The following is an 18,020-nucleotide window of genomic DNA, read 5'->3' as shown; positions in this document are numbered from 1 at the left end:
TAATACATATAATATAAAATTTAATTTTAAATAAGTTTAAATCATTCCTTTACAAATTGTATATAAAAAGATAAATAAAAGAATATTATTTATGATATGTTACAAAATATTATATTTTTATTCTGTTAAAAAATATATGTTTCTTTTTTTATTTAAAGAAATATATATATATATATATATATATATATATTTAATTAAGACTGAATAATAATTCTTAAATATTAACAAAATATGTTTTATTTAAATAAAAAGAAAATTATGATGAATTTCTATGCAATTCGTGAAAATTTCAATCCGTATATAATAATTTTTTGTTAGACGACAGAGAGCTGGAAAGAAACAGTGTTAAATGTAACCTTGGGTGCGATATCTTAAGTTTATTGAAAGGGAACTTGAGCGCTGTTATTATCGGGTATGGTGTTACAGTCGTGGTCGCGATGTGAACGCGTGTGGTTTTCCTCGTAGATATCCTGAGAACGTCGAAAAAGATTGAAAAAGTATACAAGTATTATTTTATTATAAAGTCTCATTTTATTTTCTTTATTTAAATGCTTTTATATGTGCATTAGTGGTATGTATGTTTTAGAAATTATTTATAATTTGTGCGTATAAGAATGCACATTGATCTATAATATATTAATATATTTTGTAATGAAAATAAATTTTTTTTATAACTATAATTTTGAAAAAGATTTAAATAACTTAGAGTAGTTGAATAGTTGATAAGTTATGTATTATGAATTTTTAAAAATATATAATGAAAATGTGTTTAATATATATTTTATATATTATTTAATTGATGAAATGAAACAAAATTTTTCAATAATTCTTATTTAGAATATTGATAAAGATTATCTTATAAAATATTCCATTTTTTTTTATTCCAATTTAACTTTGAATAAAATTTTTGAAGTAATATCTATATTGCATATTTTACATAATTTTATATTAAGATTTGAATTATAAAAAAAAAAATAAGTAGATAAAATATTTCTTTTGTATATAAAAGTAATGAAGAAAAAAAATTAAATTTAAAATTAGAATGAAAAAAACAAATGTTTAAATTTTAAATTAGAGAGAAATAATAAATTTTTTTTCTTCTTAATGATGAAGATTCATAGTATATATTCTGTTGTCGATATTAAAAATGAAAAAGGATTAGATAGTTGTTGATATGACCCGTCTTTTCAAAGAAGATAATATAATGGTATCTGATAAATTGTAATAAACAATTAATCATCAATGAAAAGTCATTAACCAGTGATTGAAAATAAAAATTTTATATGCAATGGAATAAAAAATAATTTATACAATAATTTAATTACAATTAATCGAATTATTAATAGAACGTATGATTATAAAATTTTGAATAAATAAATTAATTAATTTATCTATTAGAAATATTAAAATATGTAGTTAGTTCAATTAATAAATCTTTAAGCAAAATTAGTGATTTTAATTGTGCAATTTTTTTCTAAAATTTTCTAAAATTAATACTTATTTTAAAAAGAAACCGAATTATCTTTATTTTTTAATTTATTTAACTTGTTATTGTAATTATAATAATATAAGTAGAGAATTAATAAATTTTTGAAATGAAATAATGGAAAAGAATTATCAAAAGATTAAATAAATATTTAAAAATTTGAAATTTAAATCAAAATTTTTTTTTAAAATTCATTAAAGATTTAAATAGTTGTAAATATAGAAAATAAAGTTTAATAAATGAAATAAAATTTATTCATAATAATTTCATTATGAAATAATAAAACCGAAAAAAGGAAATTAATCTAAATAATAAAAAAATTCGAGATTTTAAATTAAAGTGAAAAAATTTAAATGAATTGTACTATTTTAAATATTTTATTTTAAATTATAAAAAAATAATTTCAATTAAAGATTTACAGTTGACATATATATGTATCACTCAGAAAAAGTAATAGTATAGTTACTTATTTATTATTTCTTCCTTTCTTCACAAATTATTATTTTATGCGCATATTAACTAAAATTCGAATTCAATAAATACATATATATAGTTCTTCACAATATTTAAATGAAATTCATTTAATTCGAAAATTTTAATTTGAAAAGTGTGTATTTAAAGATTACATATGAAACAATTTTTTTCGACAGGAAATTTCTTTGAAAAAGTGAAATCAAGTTTCCAATCAAGAACGTGATACGTTATTTGATAATTTTTTTTAGTATAATGTATTTTTCATTCTTTTAAACATAACTCTGTAATGATGTGAGATAGATGTATATTAAATTTTGTAATTATTATTAGTTATTTATTAAATAAAAAAAAATGAATGAATTAATATCTAATATTTAAAAAAAATTAATTTTCATTAGTTGTTTAATTTATTTTAAAATTTATAAATTTTGTTACTATTTGAAAATTCTAAGTATTTTATTAAAAAATTAATAAATTTTATTTTACTGTGATTTAGATATTAATGTAAAAGTATAAAATGCGAAACAAAAATAACAAATGTATAATTATAATTTAATTTTTTCGTCAACAAAATAGTATTATAATAATTCTTTATAATTAATTCATTAATTATTATAATTGAATTCTATTGAAATTTATCTACATGTTTTTTGTATAATGGCAAAAAAAAAAAAATACTAGAAAATAATAATTCTCTATAATAAAATTTCTTTTTTTCGCAATTTGGTTTGTCTTAGCAATTGATTTATCTTTTTTTTTTTTCTTTTTATTTTATCATTGCGAACATAAACTTTGCTTTAACTTATAAGCGATCAAGCTAAAGGTAATCAATGAGGACGCACCGTTTACATTGATTTCTATTACGTAGAGGAATGAGGAAGCTTTATAAACATGAGCTTTTGACGCAACGTAAATATATGACAGTCAGCTGCATCATACGACCGGAATAGTGGTAGTCGAACTCGTCACGAGGTTGCGATGTCAATGATTCGAGATGTTAAACAAACCTGCACTTTATGTGATCAGTTGGACATGATGCAATAATCATGTTCCGAATCTTATAATATTAACTTAATTTCGCTTATATGTATAATATAATTATAATTATACGAAATATATCAAGTTTTGACAGAATAAATTTGATAAAATATAGTTAAAGTAAAAAAATTAGGTGAGTACAAAAATTCTATTTTTTTTAGTGGTTATAATAGGCTCAAATAAAAACTAATTCTAAATAGTAACTACAGATGTCGTAATGATACATATTGCTGACGTATTGTTTGAAGTGAGAATTGAAGAAAAGTCTTGCAAATTAAATTAAAAAAGTTCACGATTTTTCATAGATATATACACGTAGCAAAATTTTTCACAGATAGATACAAATATGACAAAGTTAAATCAATGTATAAAAAATAAATCAAAAATCTATCAATAAATGATCAATTAAAGGTTTTAATTCTAATATTTTTTTATAATATTTAAGATATATTGAATCTATTATACTTTATTAATATTATATTTAATAGAAATCAATTAAATATAATTCTCTAAATATTAGAAATTTAGCCATTCATCTACAAAAATTTAATATTAAGAATTTATTCAATAAATTGTTTAAATAATGTAATACGAATAATTGAAACATTTTCTAATCAAATTCATTTTTGTTGTAATTAGTTATAAAAAAAACTGTTAGGTTAATAAGAATAGTTTAGTTGTTAATAAAAATCAAATATATATAGATATTTTTGAAAATTAAAAAAAAAATTAATTATTAATCGAGATTATTTATGTAAAAATTTTTAAATATTTTAAAATAAGAAAAGAAAAAAAATATTTGAAAAAAGATTAATTATTATTTTTATGTAACTTTTTTTATTATTTAATTTTTTATAGAAAAATTTAATTGGATCTCAATTATCAATAACTTTATAGTGTTCCATCACAAAATTCATTACGTCATTAAAACATGACTTTTGTGATGATATCATTCGGGTGAATAATCGAATCAGTTCGATAAACTAAAAATAACAATTTCGATTTAAGCTTTTTTAATTTTTAATTTTTATTTTTATATATATTAATTTCAAATAATTGCCAATGTTATGAGTTCTTTCAATGCAGAATAAGATACAATCAATCTTTGAGACATAAGTAATGTAATACTGAAAATAAATTTATCAGTTTCTCAAGTTCAAGTGAAAATCTGACAGACTTTTTTTCTGGAATGATGCATTGAATTATGTAATAAAATAAAATTTATTAAAATCAACGAAATTATCTTTGAAATCGATATTTTCATTTAAAGGAGAAGGAAATTTATTGTTTCATTTATTGATTTATTTATAAAAATTGAATTAAGTATAATTTAATTGTTTTTGAGAAATAAATACAGAATCGAATATCAATCATTGATAGGAAGAATAATTTTATATTTAAAATTTATAAATAATTTATTATTATTAATTAATTTCTTTTTTCTTTCAAAAATAGTACAATGTATGACAAATAAATATATACAATCAATTCTGTAAAATCAATTCTTATAAAATAAATTAAAAGAGATTAAATGGTTAAAAAACTCAATAATCAATATTTATTATATAATTAAAAGAATCTAATTTTATTGTAATAAATAATAACTTATTTTTCGTTGAAATTTATACAAAGAATATTAAAATTAACAATTTTTTGTGTAATTTCAACAATGCAAACAATGGAAATAATGCAAAAATATTTTAACTTGAAATTTAAAGTAAAAATATTTATTTTGATTTCAATGTAAATATAAATATAAATTATTTCGATTAAAATATTAAAAAATTAAAAAATTAAAAAATATATATATAAGTATTATTATTAATTATTGTATAGATTATAAACTATAATATATATAATGAAAATATTATAAAACATATTGTACATATATTCTACATGCTGTATATTGTTAAGAAATATAAAACAAAAGGAATTGATTTTTCTTTGTACGAGATATACAAATACTTCTTAAAACGAAAAAGCAATGTATCATAACCTCATTAAAAACATTCACGTTCCATTTGTGTATATTGTGAATCGCATAAAAATAGAAATCCGGCGAATGGTAGAAAAAAAAGAATCAGGAAAATTTGTCGGAAACTATTTTCGGAAAAACCTTTTGAATAATTTTAAGCAGTATCAGTATATTTACCCCAGACACAAGCCAAATTTACTTTTCTCGGTTACCATTTAAAATGAAACTTGAAATAAATGAAGTAAAAAGAAAAAAGAAGGAACGAAATAGAAATGATAAAACAAGATGAACGAAATGAACATTGAAAAAAAAAAGGGGAAAAAATGAAAGAGAAAGAGAGAAGGATGAGTAAGAGAAAGAGAAGAGTAAGTAGCAGAAACGCGATAATTCGAAGCGAACTCGCGACTAGTCATTGATCGACCGCGAAACGCTGAGCGCCGCGACGCCCTCTCTCCTTTTCTTAACCCCAAGCACGTCCCCACCTGTGCTTGTTCACAATCGTGTCAGACATTTAAGCGTCACGTCGGAAACACGCCTCCCTCTTTCTCTCGTTCTCTCCTCTCTCCTCCCTTTGTTTCTCTCTCTTTTTCGCTTTTTTCATTTGTCGTTCATCGTCGGCCAGAAGGAGAATTCGTCGACAAACTTGGTGCTCGTTTCATATTTCCTCCTCGTTCTGTCATGGAAACGGATAGAAAGAGAAAGATATAGATAGAATAGATAGAGATAGAAAGAGAGAAACTGGTGCATGCAACACGCGCGAACAGATTAGTACTTCTTTGCCGCGTGAAACTATTCTTCATTTCTTTTTTTGTTTCCAGAGCAAGAAACGTGGTAATCACCGCATGAGTGATTAGTTTCGTGATTCGATTGAACGAGTGGCACAATCGAAAATCACGGGAATAACTAGATGAAAGAGGAAACAAGTGGTGCGTGTCGTTTCGTGGCAAAATGTGCTGTGGCCAACAATGCATGAAGAAAACGTTCGATTACAGTGCGGTTTAATTATTTTCGAAAGTTATCTCGTATGTGGGGATCAGATATAAATCAGTATGTCCTAATGCGCGAGGATTCGTTGTTGGTTCGATGTCATTTTTGTGCAACCCTGTGTATGTCATCGTGCTCATTGAATTGCTTTGTCTGAATGGGGTGGCGGTGAACGACCGTTTCTAGGTCGGTCGAGAGATTCACTGGAGCTTAATTGACGCGGGATTCGAGGGATTCTAGGAGCGAGTCGAGGAAAATTGGGACATCGAGCGCGGACATTTCCGCGCGGAATTCGGGACAAAGGTTCCTCTCCATGAGATCTAACGTCGGTCAAGAAACATCGTTTCTTCTCTCTCGCCTCGATTGCATCGCTCAGTGTCGATCGTTCCACGTCAAATGTGAAAACGGTGCGGGTCAAATTGGGTCACCACAGAAAGATATCTCACAGTGATCAGGCAAACGAAAATTTTAAACGAAAATTTTAAACAGAAGGAAAAACCTAATCGTATCGTGTAAACGGGAACAAACATTTGTTGTGCGTGTGCGCGTGTAATACGTGTGATCGTTAATTCGACATGTTTTGTTTCCAAACACCGTTCACACGCGCCTCACGCGTGCTTGTATCATCCTTGTCTTCTAATAAAACGAAGACTTCCTCCATGAGCATCATTCTTCCAGTGAATAAGAATTCTAAATGCGACGGACAAGATTCGGAAGTTGCTAGCGAAGGCTCTGGCTCATCAATCGGGTATATTGATCAAGAACCTCTGGTCTCTGACACGAGTAGCACGGACAGTACACTTCCCGATATCAAAGCGGATTATTTGGATCCGGAGACGTTGTCACCTGGGCCGGATTCCTTGACGGCACCATCTTCCGTGATCATCGTCGAGAACGGTATAGACGAATCAAACGATCGCAATGTACTTTTAAAAGATAACGAACGGAATAACCACGTGATCCCTTCCTCCATACCCGAAAAGCAATCGTACAGTAACAGACGGTGCAAGAAATTGCTTCTCCGTCTTCGTTCCAACGATTCCTCGAGTAACAAAGAAGAGAATTTGGACGCGGTTAACGATTCGATTGAACCCGTATCGCCCATCTCGAACAAAGAACGCGGGGACGAAGAGAGAGAGTACAAAAGCGGGAAAACGACGACGTTGCTCACGAACTCGTCGCCGTCGGTGCTGATCGATTCCGTCGAGTCGGAAGAGGACGCGTTAAGAAACACGAGAGTGACAGCCGTATCCGAGAACGATATATCCTCGTTGCAAAATGCGTTCAGCGAGTCGGAGAAAAAGAATATATTCGATCAGGAAACGGAAACAGAGACGGAGGAAGGATCCTCGTTGCCGTTGAGCCCTGCTGGCCCGTCCACCGGTGCTTTATCTTCGTCGACTGTACCCTATTACAATTTTCTCTGCGTGAATGGTGGAACTATGCGGCAAGAGATGACCAGCACCAGCTCCCCGCAATTGTCCTCGAATAGCAACCATAGATCAAGCGCCGAATCGACGCCGGTCGACGCTTGCAACTCGTTCAACGTGGAAAACAGTTCTAGAATAGACACGTTGAAGCCAGAGAGTTTGGAAAGCACATTTTGCTTACCGGCCGCTAGATCTTGCCCCAATCTGGAGAGGCAGAGTGCTGGTTGTTCGCCTACCAGCGGATCCTCTGCTTCTAGCCCTAGCCCAGGCCCTGTCGGGCCTAGGTTTAAACCGATAGAGGAGGGCGACATTCAAGTGTGCTTCTTGAATTATACGAATCTGGTGAAAAAAATATTGTCGAGCAAATACTTGAGAAGATGGGAAACGCATCATCTTTATTTGAACGATACATGCATCTCGTCTAAGACGGTAAGTTTTTCTTCATAAATTTATTACAATATATTTGAATAGTAAGTTTAAAAGATTTAAATATTGAGAATAAATATTTGAAGAGTTTGAAAGGAAAAATAATACAAGATGTTTAATTTTATTTTGTATTATTGTTTTATATTATTAATCAGTATATATTTAATATGATGTAATATAATTTTGAATCACATGTATACTTTGTTAAAAGTAAATTATTAAATTTTCATAGATTCAGACAGATTATATAATATAAAATTATTTCAAGCTGGATATCTTTCTTCATTCAATTTTTTTTTTTTTTTTTACATTTCTGTTCATTCCAATGTAAATTTAAAATTTTCGTAGAGACAAACTACGAATCTCTATATTTTGCATGTCATAATATATCCTATCTTTGTACATAATTGACTTTAATAAGTTTCGTGTCATGTGCGTCATCAATGGCCCAAAGGTAAAGTTTTCATTATCCAAAGAAACATGTTTTCCATTTCATTGATCATATTATGTATAACATCGACTTAAGAGATCAAAGAACTGTCTAAAAGAAATTTCTATCATCAAGTAATAACTTGTATATTTTTCAATGATTAATATGCACATCTTTATTCGATTCAAAAATTTTAATAAAATTCATAATATTCTCATACTCAATATATATATATAAGCAAAATAGACTATGTACAGTATAAACTTATACATAATCATTTGCATCAACTGAGTTTTGTATACAATTAATCAAATCAATGCAGGTATTATGCAATTATCATATTATTCAATATAGATAGATATTACAAAAATTACAAATATTTATACAATTTTACATATTATGTCAATGTAAATTTCTCCTCTTTATTTTTTTGTATAAATATTACAATTTAGACATCTTTGTCATAGTAATTTAAATACTGTACTTTTCACTATTGAAATGAATTGTTGATATTATTTTTTAATTTTTATGAACTCGACTATATAATTTTTTTTTTAATTTTAATAAATAATCGTTTAATTAAAATATATATTATTCATTGCTGCAACAATAATATAACGATATATTTATAATTTTATAGGAAAAAGGAATTTAATTTTTTAAAAAAAAAAATTTGAATTTCATTTATCCAATATAATTCATTGTAATAATTTATATGTATAATATTAAGAGAATAATTATTAATAAATAATTATGTTATATATAATAATAATAAATCTAATTATTGCTATAATAATAATTACAATGTTATTAGAAATTAATAATTAATAATTTATAATTGTTGAAGGTTAGAATTGATGTAGATATTTTAATTTTCGCGATAAATCATTCTAATATTGTTTCACGTTACTTTATATTGCAAACGTTTCACAGAAAACAATGCAAGAATTCAAATGTATTTAAATCGTATATAAATATAAAATTTCATTCAAAAAATCGAATTGATCATATCCGTTAGAATAAAATGGTATAATAGGGCACCTTCGTAATTTCCATATTTATAAATTTAACGGCAAATGATATTACACCTATTAGCTAGAATTAACCTTATATCAGCCCCATTAGCTGAAACAAAGAACCGTGATCACACGTGAACGAAATATAGTTGTCGCGTGTGTTGAACCAATTTTAAGCAATTTAAATTACGAATTATATTTTGTGTGAGAAACCAAGAGATAACAATCGTTCATCTCTTTGTTACTATAAATTTATATCACTTATAGAAAAGCAAGTGAAGAAAAAATAATTAAAATTTTTTTCCCACCAATCTTATTATTATTGATAATTTAGATTTTTATTAACAGATTCAATGATATTCAAAAAAATCACCTACCTGTTCACTAATTTCCAACATTTCCTTTTTCCCCAATGTAACATTTGTTTTTTCGTTCGAGAACTATATATCCTCGTAATATATCGATTCGCCATAATATTCAAGAATCTTGTAACGAAATACGTGTAACCGGATTGGAAACTCGTTGCTCTATCAGGTGATCACAAAAAAGAAAAAAAAAAAAAAAGAAAAAAAAAGAAAAAAGAAAAATGAAAAATAAATCAAATTGTCTTTTTCACGATGCAAGCGTAATCTGAAGCGGTCGCGAGACGCATTCAGGGTCAGCTTTGACGCAAGTGAAGTACACGCACACGTATGTACGCACGTGCATCTCCCTTTTGTCCGTACCATGTGTGTGTGTTTACACAACGCGTGTGTACACGTCGAGAATCACACACGTTGCACCTTCACGCAAACATGTTCCGTGTTTTATGCTCTATATATATATATATATAAAATATAAATTAGAGTGTGAAAAATCAGCAGCTAGTTTGGAATATTCACTTTTTCATTTTTTACGAAATTATTCGTAATATATTCGTTACGGTATACGGTAAACCGAGTCAATGAATCAGTGTCGGTATTATCGATTCCTATGATTTACCTTGCTGATGTAGAATATTCGACTTTAAGATAAATTTTTTCCCAAATAAATTTAACAACTAAATGTACTTATTAATCGATATGGAATTTGTTTCAGCGAACGGGATTTTTTCGACAACCGATACCGTATAGCAATATGTCAGATATACGGAAATACGCTGTTACAAGATGGGATCCTACTTACAAGAACTGCCTTAGCATAGTTCTACCAAACAGTTCTCTTCTTCTCCAAGCGAATAATGCTTATACAAGGGACCAATGGTATCATTCGATACTATGGAAGGTAATAAATTCTTTGTGCAAATATTTTTCATCGCTTTTTTTTTTCTATCTTTAGATCAGAATTTATATTCTTTTTTTAAGTCTCCACTTATAATCGATTTTTTTTTTTTTTTAATATCTCTACACAAAAACTAGTAGATTTAATTTTCATTTGTTTTAATTCATTTAAACATTAATTTACACAAATGATCAAGCTTGTTTCATTCTTAATCCTTTTTTGAGTTCGATAAAACAATTTTCACGCTAAAATATATATTATAAATTTTTTTTCGAATTCTTCAATTTTAAATCTTTTTTATGTTTCATATTCAGTTGTCATATTTCATTATAACTAAGCTTATAACGAACAAATATTGCAATTAGACGTCGTATTTCCGTCTCTTTCTGATTCGTTCCAGTTCGGTTTGAACGTCCGTTCAAATTTGCATCTATATATCTACCTGTTATGTAATAATGAAATACATAAAAAAATTGCTGAGAATGTATTTCTAACAGTTATCGAATAATACCAAAAAATATATACGTATATAAAATGAAAGATTTCATTTTATCATAAGTTAGGTTATATTTAATAGTTTTTAAATATTTTTAATTTTCAGAGAAGTATTTTCAAATATCAGCATCTAGTGTCTCTAAATACTCGGGAGGAAGTGATCATCAAGGAGTTAAAGTCGATGGTGGATTTCGCGTTATGGACATCGCTTCAAGACGAGAGAGTGTCGGTAGCACCGTTGGAAGCCGTCGCGAAGCATTTGGAGGATTCCGTCGTCGAATCTCCAATCGAAAAAAATTCGGAAAAATCAAGCGAGGAAATATCTCGATATCAAAACGATCGTAAACATTGGGCAGAAGTTATCCTCTCCGTGGTCTCTCCACTTTTGGATAAAGTAGCGCTTCCAGTTTGTTTGACGAGAGTTCTTGTGAAGCTGGCACAACAACATCCGCAGTCGTCCTTGGTTACGGCCATAAGTCCGGCGATCACGAGATGTTTAAAGCACACGGTGGATTTCGGCAAATCTTTGGATATGAGGAAACTGTTACAAGTGTTTATAGCCTCCCTACACGCGACAGGCGGAGAGCAAGCTATTAGGGATTACATTGCTTCGATTCACGGATCTGGTAGCGATTGTCCTCATCCAAGAGTGCTTCCTAATTTAGTGTCTGTCTGTGTCGCTGCGATTTTTCATAGGTGAGTTTTTTTGTTTTTGTTTTTTATTTAGAGATGTGATTACATTGTACGGAATGATATTAAATAGATATTATATTTAGAGAGATCGATTTCGACGGTTTACAAATTTTGCTTATAGATTTCTAGTTACGTGCTAAGAAGCGTGCAAACCTCGTCCTTATCTCGAACTCGAACTTCGGGAAGGATCGGAAAAATTCGGGCGGGATCGGAAGTCTTGACTAATCTTGTATTATAGCTTCAAAATTCAGTGTTACGTTCGAGACTCGCTATTAGAATTGGAATTAAGATTAATAATTAATAGATTTGAAATTTTAAAATGTCTTTTATATTAATATTTCCCATATAGAATGATATTGAGGATGCATTTTTGAAGAAAATGTATGAGTTTATTTTAAAAAAAAAAAAAAAGACTAATTGCACTTGGTGAGAGTGCATCGTTGTAAAATTGCGTGATTCACCCTGTATTTTATCCATGCTTCATTAAAGAGTATCAAAGGCACGGATGTTCTGGCGTATCTTGTTTGAAAGTGCAGAAACTAAACCCTTTAGCGAAGAATATGACTTTAGTTAGCTGCTTGGAAACAATTTTATGGAAAATCTCACACAGTTTGACGTTAAAGTTTTTTTTTTTTTTAATAACATTTTCATTTTATTTTTGCTTAAAGTTCCAACTTTTAACATAAAAACATAATAAATATATAATATATTATTATTATTATATTATATATTATATTATTTAAAATTTGCTATAAATAATTGTATTTAATATATTGTAAAAAATATATTACATACTACATTATAAAATATTTTCTAAATTAGATAGAAGATCAAGTGAAATTAATATATTGCTTCATTTTTAATTCATTATCCTTAATGGTAAATTATACAATTTTTTTTTATCAATGTTTTATTTTATTATGAGAATTATTCATTACATTAATATAATTTTGTACTATATCTTGTGTTCTTTTTCATTATTTAAACAAAATATTACATAAGAAAAAAGAGTTTAAGATTTTAAGGATATACAATCTTTTTTATAAATAAAGAAAAAATAAAAGAAATAAAAAATATTCTGAAAGCAAAAATAAAGGTTTCTATGATTTTTAGTTGATAATAATGTTTAATTATTATTACATACAATATCTCTCTTTTATATCTTTATAATTAAATTTCTAAATTATTTATCTTATTTAACATATTACTCATACAATATTACAATAATAAAAAGTTTCATTTTCTCCGAAAAAATTTATTTCAGGTTTTATGCTGATCAAGAATTTTTTATTCCTCTCAACGAGTAATCCATTAAAGTCTCAGACTCTTATTCTTCAACAACAATATGTTGTTAAGGATCAATGAAAAGCAAAAAAAAAAAAAATATTCAAGTGAAATTTTTTTATTTCCAACTTGAAGTAGCTGTTACTTTTGTGTTGGCTTGTAAATACGTCAGCTTGTTTTTTTTTATACACGCAGAGGAGCATTTAAACGAAGAGGTAAGATTTAGAATTTCATATGTCACAATATGCCGAAAGCACGTCTGAATAAAAGAAAATCTGCTACGATACGAAATGAATCGCAGTAGAGGACATTCTTGCATGTTAATGATGAATTAAAATGAAACGCATACGTACACACGAATGAATAAAAAAAAAATAGTAATTTATTATCGCACTAAATTTGATCATGTTTTAATTACAGGTTTGAAGTGGCCAAACGTTCTTTACCAGAAAACGAGAAATCGTCGACTTTACCTCCATTGGATTGTTATTTGTTGGTGCTAAATATTGCGTATGTTCATGTTATTCATTAAAACATTAAATATAAATCTTCAACCGAATATAATAAGAATTGATTTGTTAATCCCTTTTTCTTCTTTTCAGATCAGAATACGCCGATTGGAGGCCAGAAATGGGTGCTTTGTTGCAACCTGTGCCATTTCCGGACGAAGCTTTTGCATTGAAAGAGGTTCAACAATCTATATTAATGTGCGTGATAAACCGTTTGGCAAAAGACACGAGGTGCGTTGTTCATCGTGTTCTACTTCCGGTCAGGGAATCTAGACCTGGATGGATCCATATTGCTGCGCCATCCAGTCCAGATTGCCCTGATCAAGGAGAATTATTTGGTGAAATGGTAAGTAATTTTGTTTTTTTTTTGCTCAAGAAACGACATTATTCTCTTTTTTTATCATAATATTAATTAAAACGTTTTAAAATTCAGTTAACAACTTTGCTGGCATGCTGTTGCCGAAGAAAGAAGTTTATCAGCTGGCTGACCAAGCAGGTACGCGATGATTGTATATTATTGGCGGTAAGAGATTGTGAAGCTGCCCAAGAAGCTCTTTGCTTGATGTTAGAATGGCATTTGTTGTCGAGTAAAGAAGCTAAATTGCAAATAGTCAGTGCGTTGGAATCGACCACCTCGGGTAAAGAACGTTATGTTGCTCTTTGCCAAAGACAAAAGAATTTACAGCAACTGGTGAGTAATATACAACATTACAGATATTAATTAGGATAAATTATAATATAAGATATTTAAAAAAAATTGGAATAATTATTTATATATGATTATTTTGGAATAAGTATTTCTTATGATCTATATTGAGTTGTATATAAATAATTTTCGTTCACTTTTTGATTAAATTTAAGCTGCGAAAAGGAGGTCCTAGACGATTAACATTACCAGCCCGTGCAACAGATGCAGACGTCGCTCTTCTTTTGAATGGTAGAGCTCTTGGCAGTCTGGAATATCTCAGCTTGGCTTTTACCTCAGTCACTTCAGCTTGCGCTGAGCAGTTAATCAAATTACCAGCCTTAAGGCATTTAAACTTGTGGGCTACACAATTTGGTGATGCAGGCCTACAAATGATCAGTGAACATCTGCAAAAGTTGCAGGTTCTGAATCTTTGTGAAACCCCTGTTTCTGATAAAGGAATCTCTACCTTAGCCTGTAAGTATATAGAAGAATGTATGATAGAATATATTATGCAAGATAAAATATAGCATGATATAACTCTGGTTATTGCAACCAAATTTTAATAGTTAATATCCAATTAACTTGGTAGTGCATGAAATATATATATATTTATAATAAGGATTAGATTAGATATATAAATATAAAGCAATATAAATTAGGAATTTGATTCATAAAATTTACTAGAATTAATTTTGCTAAATTTCAATTGATGAAAAATCCAAATTATATCTCTTGTGATAATTAATCTCAATGTTTATTTAATTTTTCCATTTAGCGTTGACGAGCTTAAGGAAACTGAATCTGAACAGCACCAAGCTCTCTGTTCAAACATTTGAATCCCTGAAGAAATGTTTACCAGCTTTGCAAGAGTTTGACGTAAGATATACGGATGCTTGGTAACCAGAACTTTTATCCTATATTGAATCGAATTATTCCAATAATAACTTCATCATCAAAGAGAAAAGACAAAGTTGGTTAGATAAGATTTAGATAAATGAAGTTAAAGCAGTAAAACATACGAGTCAAACTATTTCGAAGCATTTCGTGTGTAACTGTTTTATAAGTGAAACAAGAATGTTATTTAAATCTAACGGATAATAATATACGATGGTGAAATCGAAATGGATGGAATCTCTTAGAGAGAGAGAGAGAGAGAGAGAGAGAGAAAGAGAGAAAGAGAGATTTATGAAGTGCGTGGATATCGTCTTCTTCGTTTGCATGAATGAAAGAATATTTACAATGTTGTTAAAATTGATTTAAAATAGAAAAGCACGTGACTAGGACCACAATAAAAGCCTGAAAGAGTCAGAAGATTTTATTCAAGGAAAACGAATGAGGAAACTTCCAAGAAGTATCTGCCTAAGAACTGTTATCTTGGTTAAAGAAAAAAAGAGAGGAAATGAAAAAGAAGATCCGTTCGAGGACACGCGTCAGAGTTAGAATAGCTGAGAGTGAAAATTCGTAACGACTCTATAAATAGTTGATCCATGTGGAAATAAGTAAGAGGACATCGATGGCGCAGGGACTTGCTCTTCGGAACTCGAGAACTCGGGTTATATTATACTCAGCTAAGCGCAAGTCTCCAAGTGCCTTGCCTTTTTGTGTATCCTATGTGTTTATTTAATTCAATCATTTATAAAGTTTTTAATTTATCAAGACAGATATAATTTAATGATGAATAGAAATGTAAAGACTTTAATTTATTGAAGTTTTTACAGTTTATTGAATTTTCATTCGTTATACGATGCTATTATTTTATATTTATATAATAGATATTTAATTATTTGTTAAAATCAATCTAGCAGAATTTTTATTCTTCCTCAAATTCATTTTTTCTTCTTTGTAAATATTATTTAACGGACGTTCTTTCGAAAGACATTTTTTCGAATGTGATTTACATAGTTAGATAAATGTAGTTTTATAAAGGGAACAGAAATATGCATTTAATTGAGATTCGATTTGATTGTGCAGATATCAGGATATCGAATAGACCTGTGAGTGAAAATAGATTTCCTGAGAATGTATATTTTCTTTCTGATTTTGGTTTCAGTTGGACCACCGAAAATAAAATAGCCAAGAACTCGTTCATTGCAACTTGTTCTTTTAATATAAATTTTAAAACTTGTTGTTAAGATGTTCAATTAAAAAAAAAAAATACTATCTTAAACTTAATAATCGAATCTATAAAATAAAAATTTAAATTATGTGTATACTATCGACAAAAATATAATCTCAACGAAGATATATGCAAAGTGTTAAAGAAAGGATAATAATTTTTGATAAAAATTTTTCTAGAAGTGATTGATTCTAATTGATTTTTTTCACTAAATTTTTAGGTTAAAAAATTTGATATATCGTATATTTTTAGAAAATAGTAAAATGAATACATAAAAATTTACTATATTATTAAATAAATATTTATAAAGTAAAATAATATAATGAAATAGAAAAAGTATCATGAAAATATAATTAATTATTATTTGCTTCAATTATTATAAATTAAAAAATATTGTAGACAAATAATAGAAAAATAAAATTAAATTAAATTAAGAAAAATAAATTATGAAAAACTATAAATTTAAATAATTATTTCGTGTTGATATAACTTTAAAAGAATAAAGATGTCGTTTATGATATTTTTTATGTATAACAAATATATATTGCACTTCAAATATTGATTATGATATTTTTGCTTATACTGTATATTCCTTTCTTTGACACCTTGTATATCAATAGTTTCTATTAAATATAATTCGACAACACTGGCTTCGTCGAATGAAAAAATTACATCAATTGTAATCATACTTGTATAGACTTTCAATTGAAGGTCGAAGTGTTCATTAGTTGACTATACATTTGAAAATAAAATCGAAGAAGAAAATTTTTCAAAAAGAAAGTGAATGTTATACAAGTGAATGTATGAGAAAAAGTTAAAAATTAAAGGTTACTCGTATCTCATTGGAAATTAAATTAAATTCTTAGAAGTTTTTAAACTTGATTTATTTGAAGATATTTAGAGGGATACGCATTATTACAGATTCTAATATGAAATTTAGGTTAGGAAACGAAATTTTTAAATTTAATGGAATCTCTTTATTTTTATAACTTTTCCTCGTGTACTACAAAGAAAAAGTGTATGTTGGCATGTGAAGTACATTAGATTTATTTTATCTATATTTAGCTCGTACGTTAGGAAAAAAAAAAATATGGATGAATTTCTTATCAAATGAGAGTGTGTTCTTGAAGATGATTCTCTGCAGGAGTCCTTGCTCTTTTTTTCTTTGAATAGCGCTCAACTGCCTTAGCGATCAAACTGAGCGACCACTGCCATAACGAGTGCGAACCGGAACAGCCTTAACTGTTCGTTTCACTCGTTACAATCGAATTTTTCGTTTAAACTTTAACTTTAACTTCGGGTGTTTCGGAAAATTATCTAGCTGCAAAAATAACAGAAAAAAAAATGAAAAATACAAAACTTATTTTTTTTTTATATTTATTATTTCATATTCCGAAAATATTGTATAAAAATAAGATTAAAAATTGTTTTTTTTCTGACAATTTTATCGAGAATATTATGAGTTGGAAAAAGAATCGCAATACCCAATGAAAAAAAGTACTAATTATATTTTTAATTTTGATTTATTTCTAGATAGCTACAAAGATATTATTATTATTTATATTAGTTTACATTAGTTTAAAAAATAATAATTTTAGTCTAAAAAATGATTTAACATATATTGCTGAAAAAAATCCAATATTATCAACAAGGATATTTTGCTATTATATGAAAATCGTATGAAAAATAAACTATATATTTCCATAAAATAATACT

The 18,020-nt window shown here is 27.8% G+C and overlaps 1 protein-coding gene across 3 annotated transcripts; it reads left to right on the top strand.

The window, feature by feature from the left end:
* The first annotated feature begins 254 nt into the window (after positions 1 to 254).
* On the top strand, positions 255 to 16,331 carry LOC413783 (C-Maf-inducing protein). Of its 3 annotated transcripts, none has more exons than XM_026441215.1 (9): positions 255 to 571; positions 5,792 to 7,816; positions 10,337 to 10,522; positions 11,121 to 11,710; positions 13,412 to 13,501; positions 13,594 to 13,846; positions 13,934 to 14,191; positions 14,362 to 14,662; positions 14,964 to 16,331. In XM_026441215.1, exons 2-9 carry the CDS (start codon positions 6,533 to 6,535, stop codon positions 15,086 to 15,088), a joined length of 3,087 nt encoding a protein of 1,028 aa, XP_026297000.1. In that variant the 5' UTR covers positions 255 to 571; positions 5,792 to 6,532; the 3' UTR covers positions 15,089 to 16,331. The 3 variants fall into 3 exon arrangements, with proteins under 3 accessions (XP_026297000.1, XP_026296999.1, XP_026296998.1); XM_026441214.1 differs by lacking the exon at positions 255 to 571 and adding an exon at positions 2,674 to 3,131; XM_026441213.1 differs by lacking the exon at positions 255 to 571 and adding an exon at positions 5,302 to 5,619.
* The last annotated feature ends 1,689 nt before the right edge of the window (positions 16,332 to 18,020 follow it).

This window comes from Apis mellifera, linkage group LG6, assembly GCF_003254395.2.
Source record: "Apis mellifera strain DH4 linkage group LG6, Amel_HAv3.1, whole genome shotgun sequence".
Taxonomy (NCBI): Eukaryota; Metazoa; Arthropoda; class Insecta; order Hymenoptera; family Apidae; genus Apis; species Apis mellifera.
Note: the sequence above shows the minus strand (reverse complement) of the source record. Positions and strands in the feature narration are given on the sequence as shown.

What these genes read in the sequence shown, in the direction of transcription:
- LOC413783 (XM_026441215.1), top strand. Translation starts at nt 6,533, where the DNA reads ATGTTTTGTTTCCAAACACCGTTCACACGCGCCTCACGCGTGCTTGTA. An exon ending in GAGAATTATTTGGTGAAATG is followed by an intron (nt 13,847 to 13,933) that starts GTAAGTAATTTT and finishes TTTAAAATTCAG; the next exon opens with TTAACAACTTTGCTGGCATG. An exon ending in AGGAATCTCTACCTTAGCCT is followed by an intron (nt 14,663 to 14,963) that starts GTAAGTATATAG and finishes TTTTCCATTTAG; the next exon opens with CGTTGACGAGCTTAAGGAAA.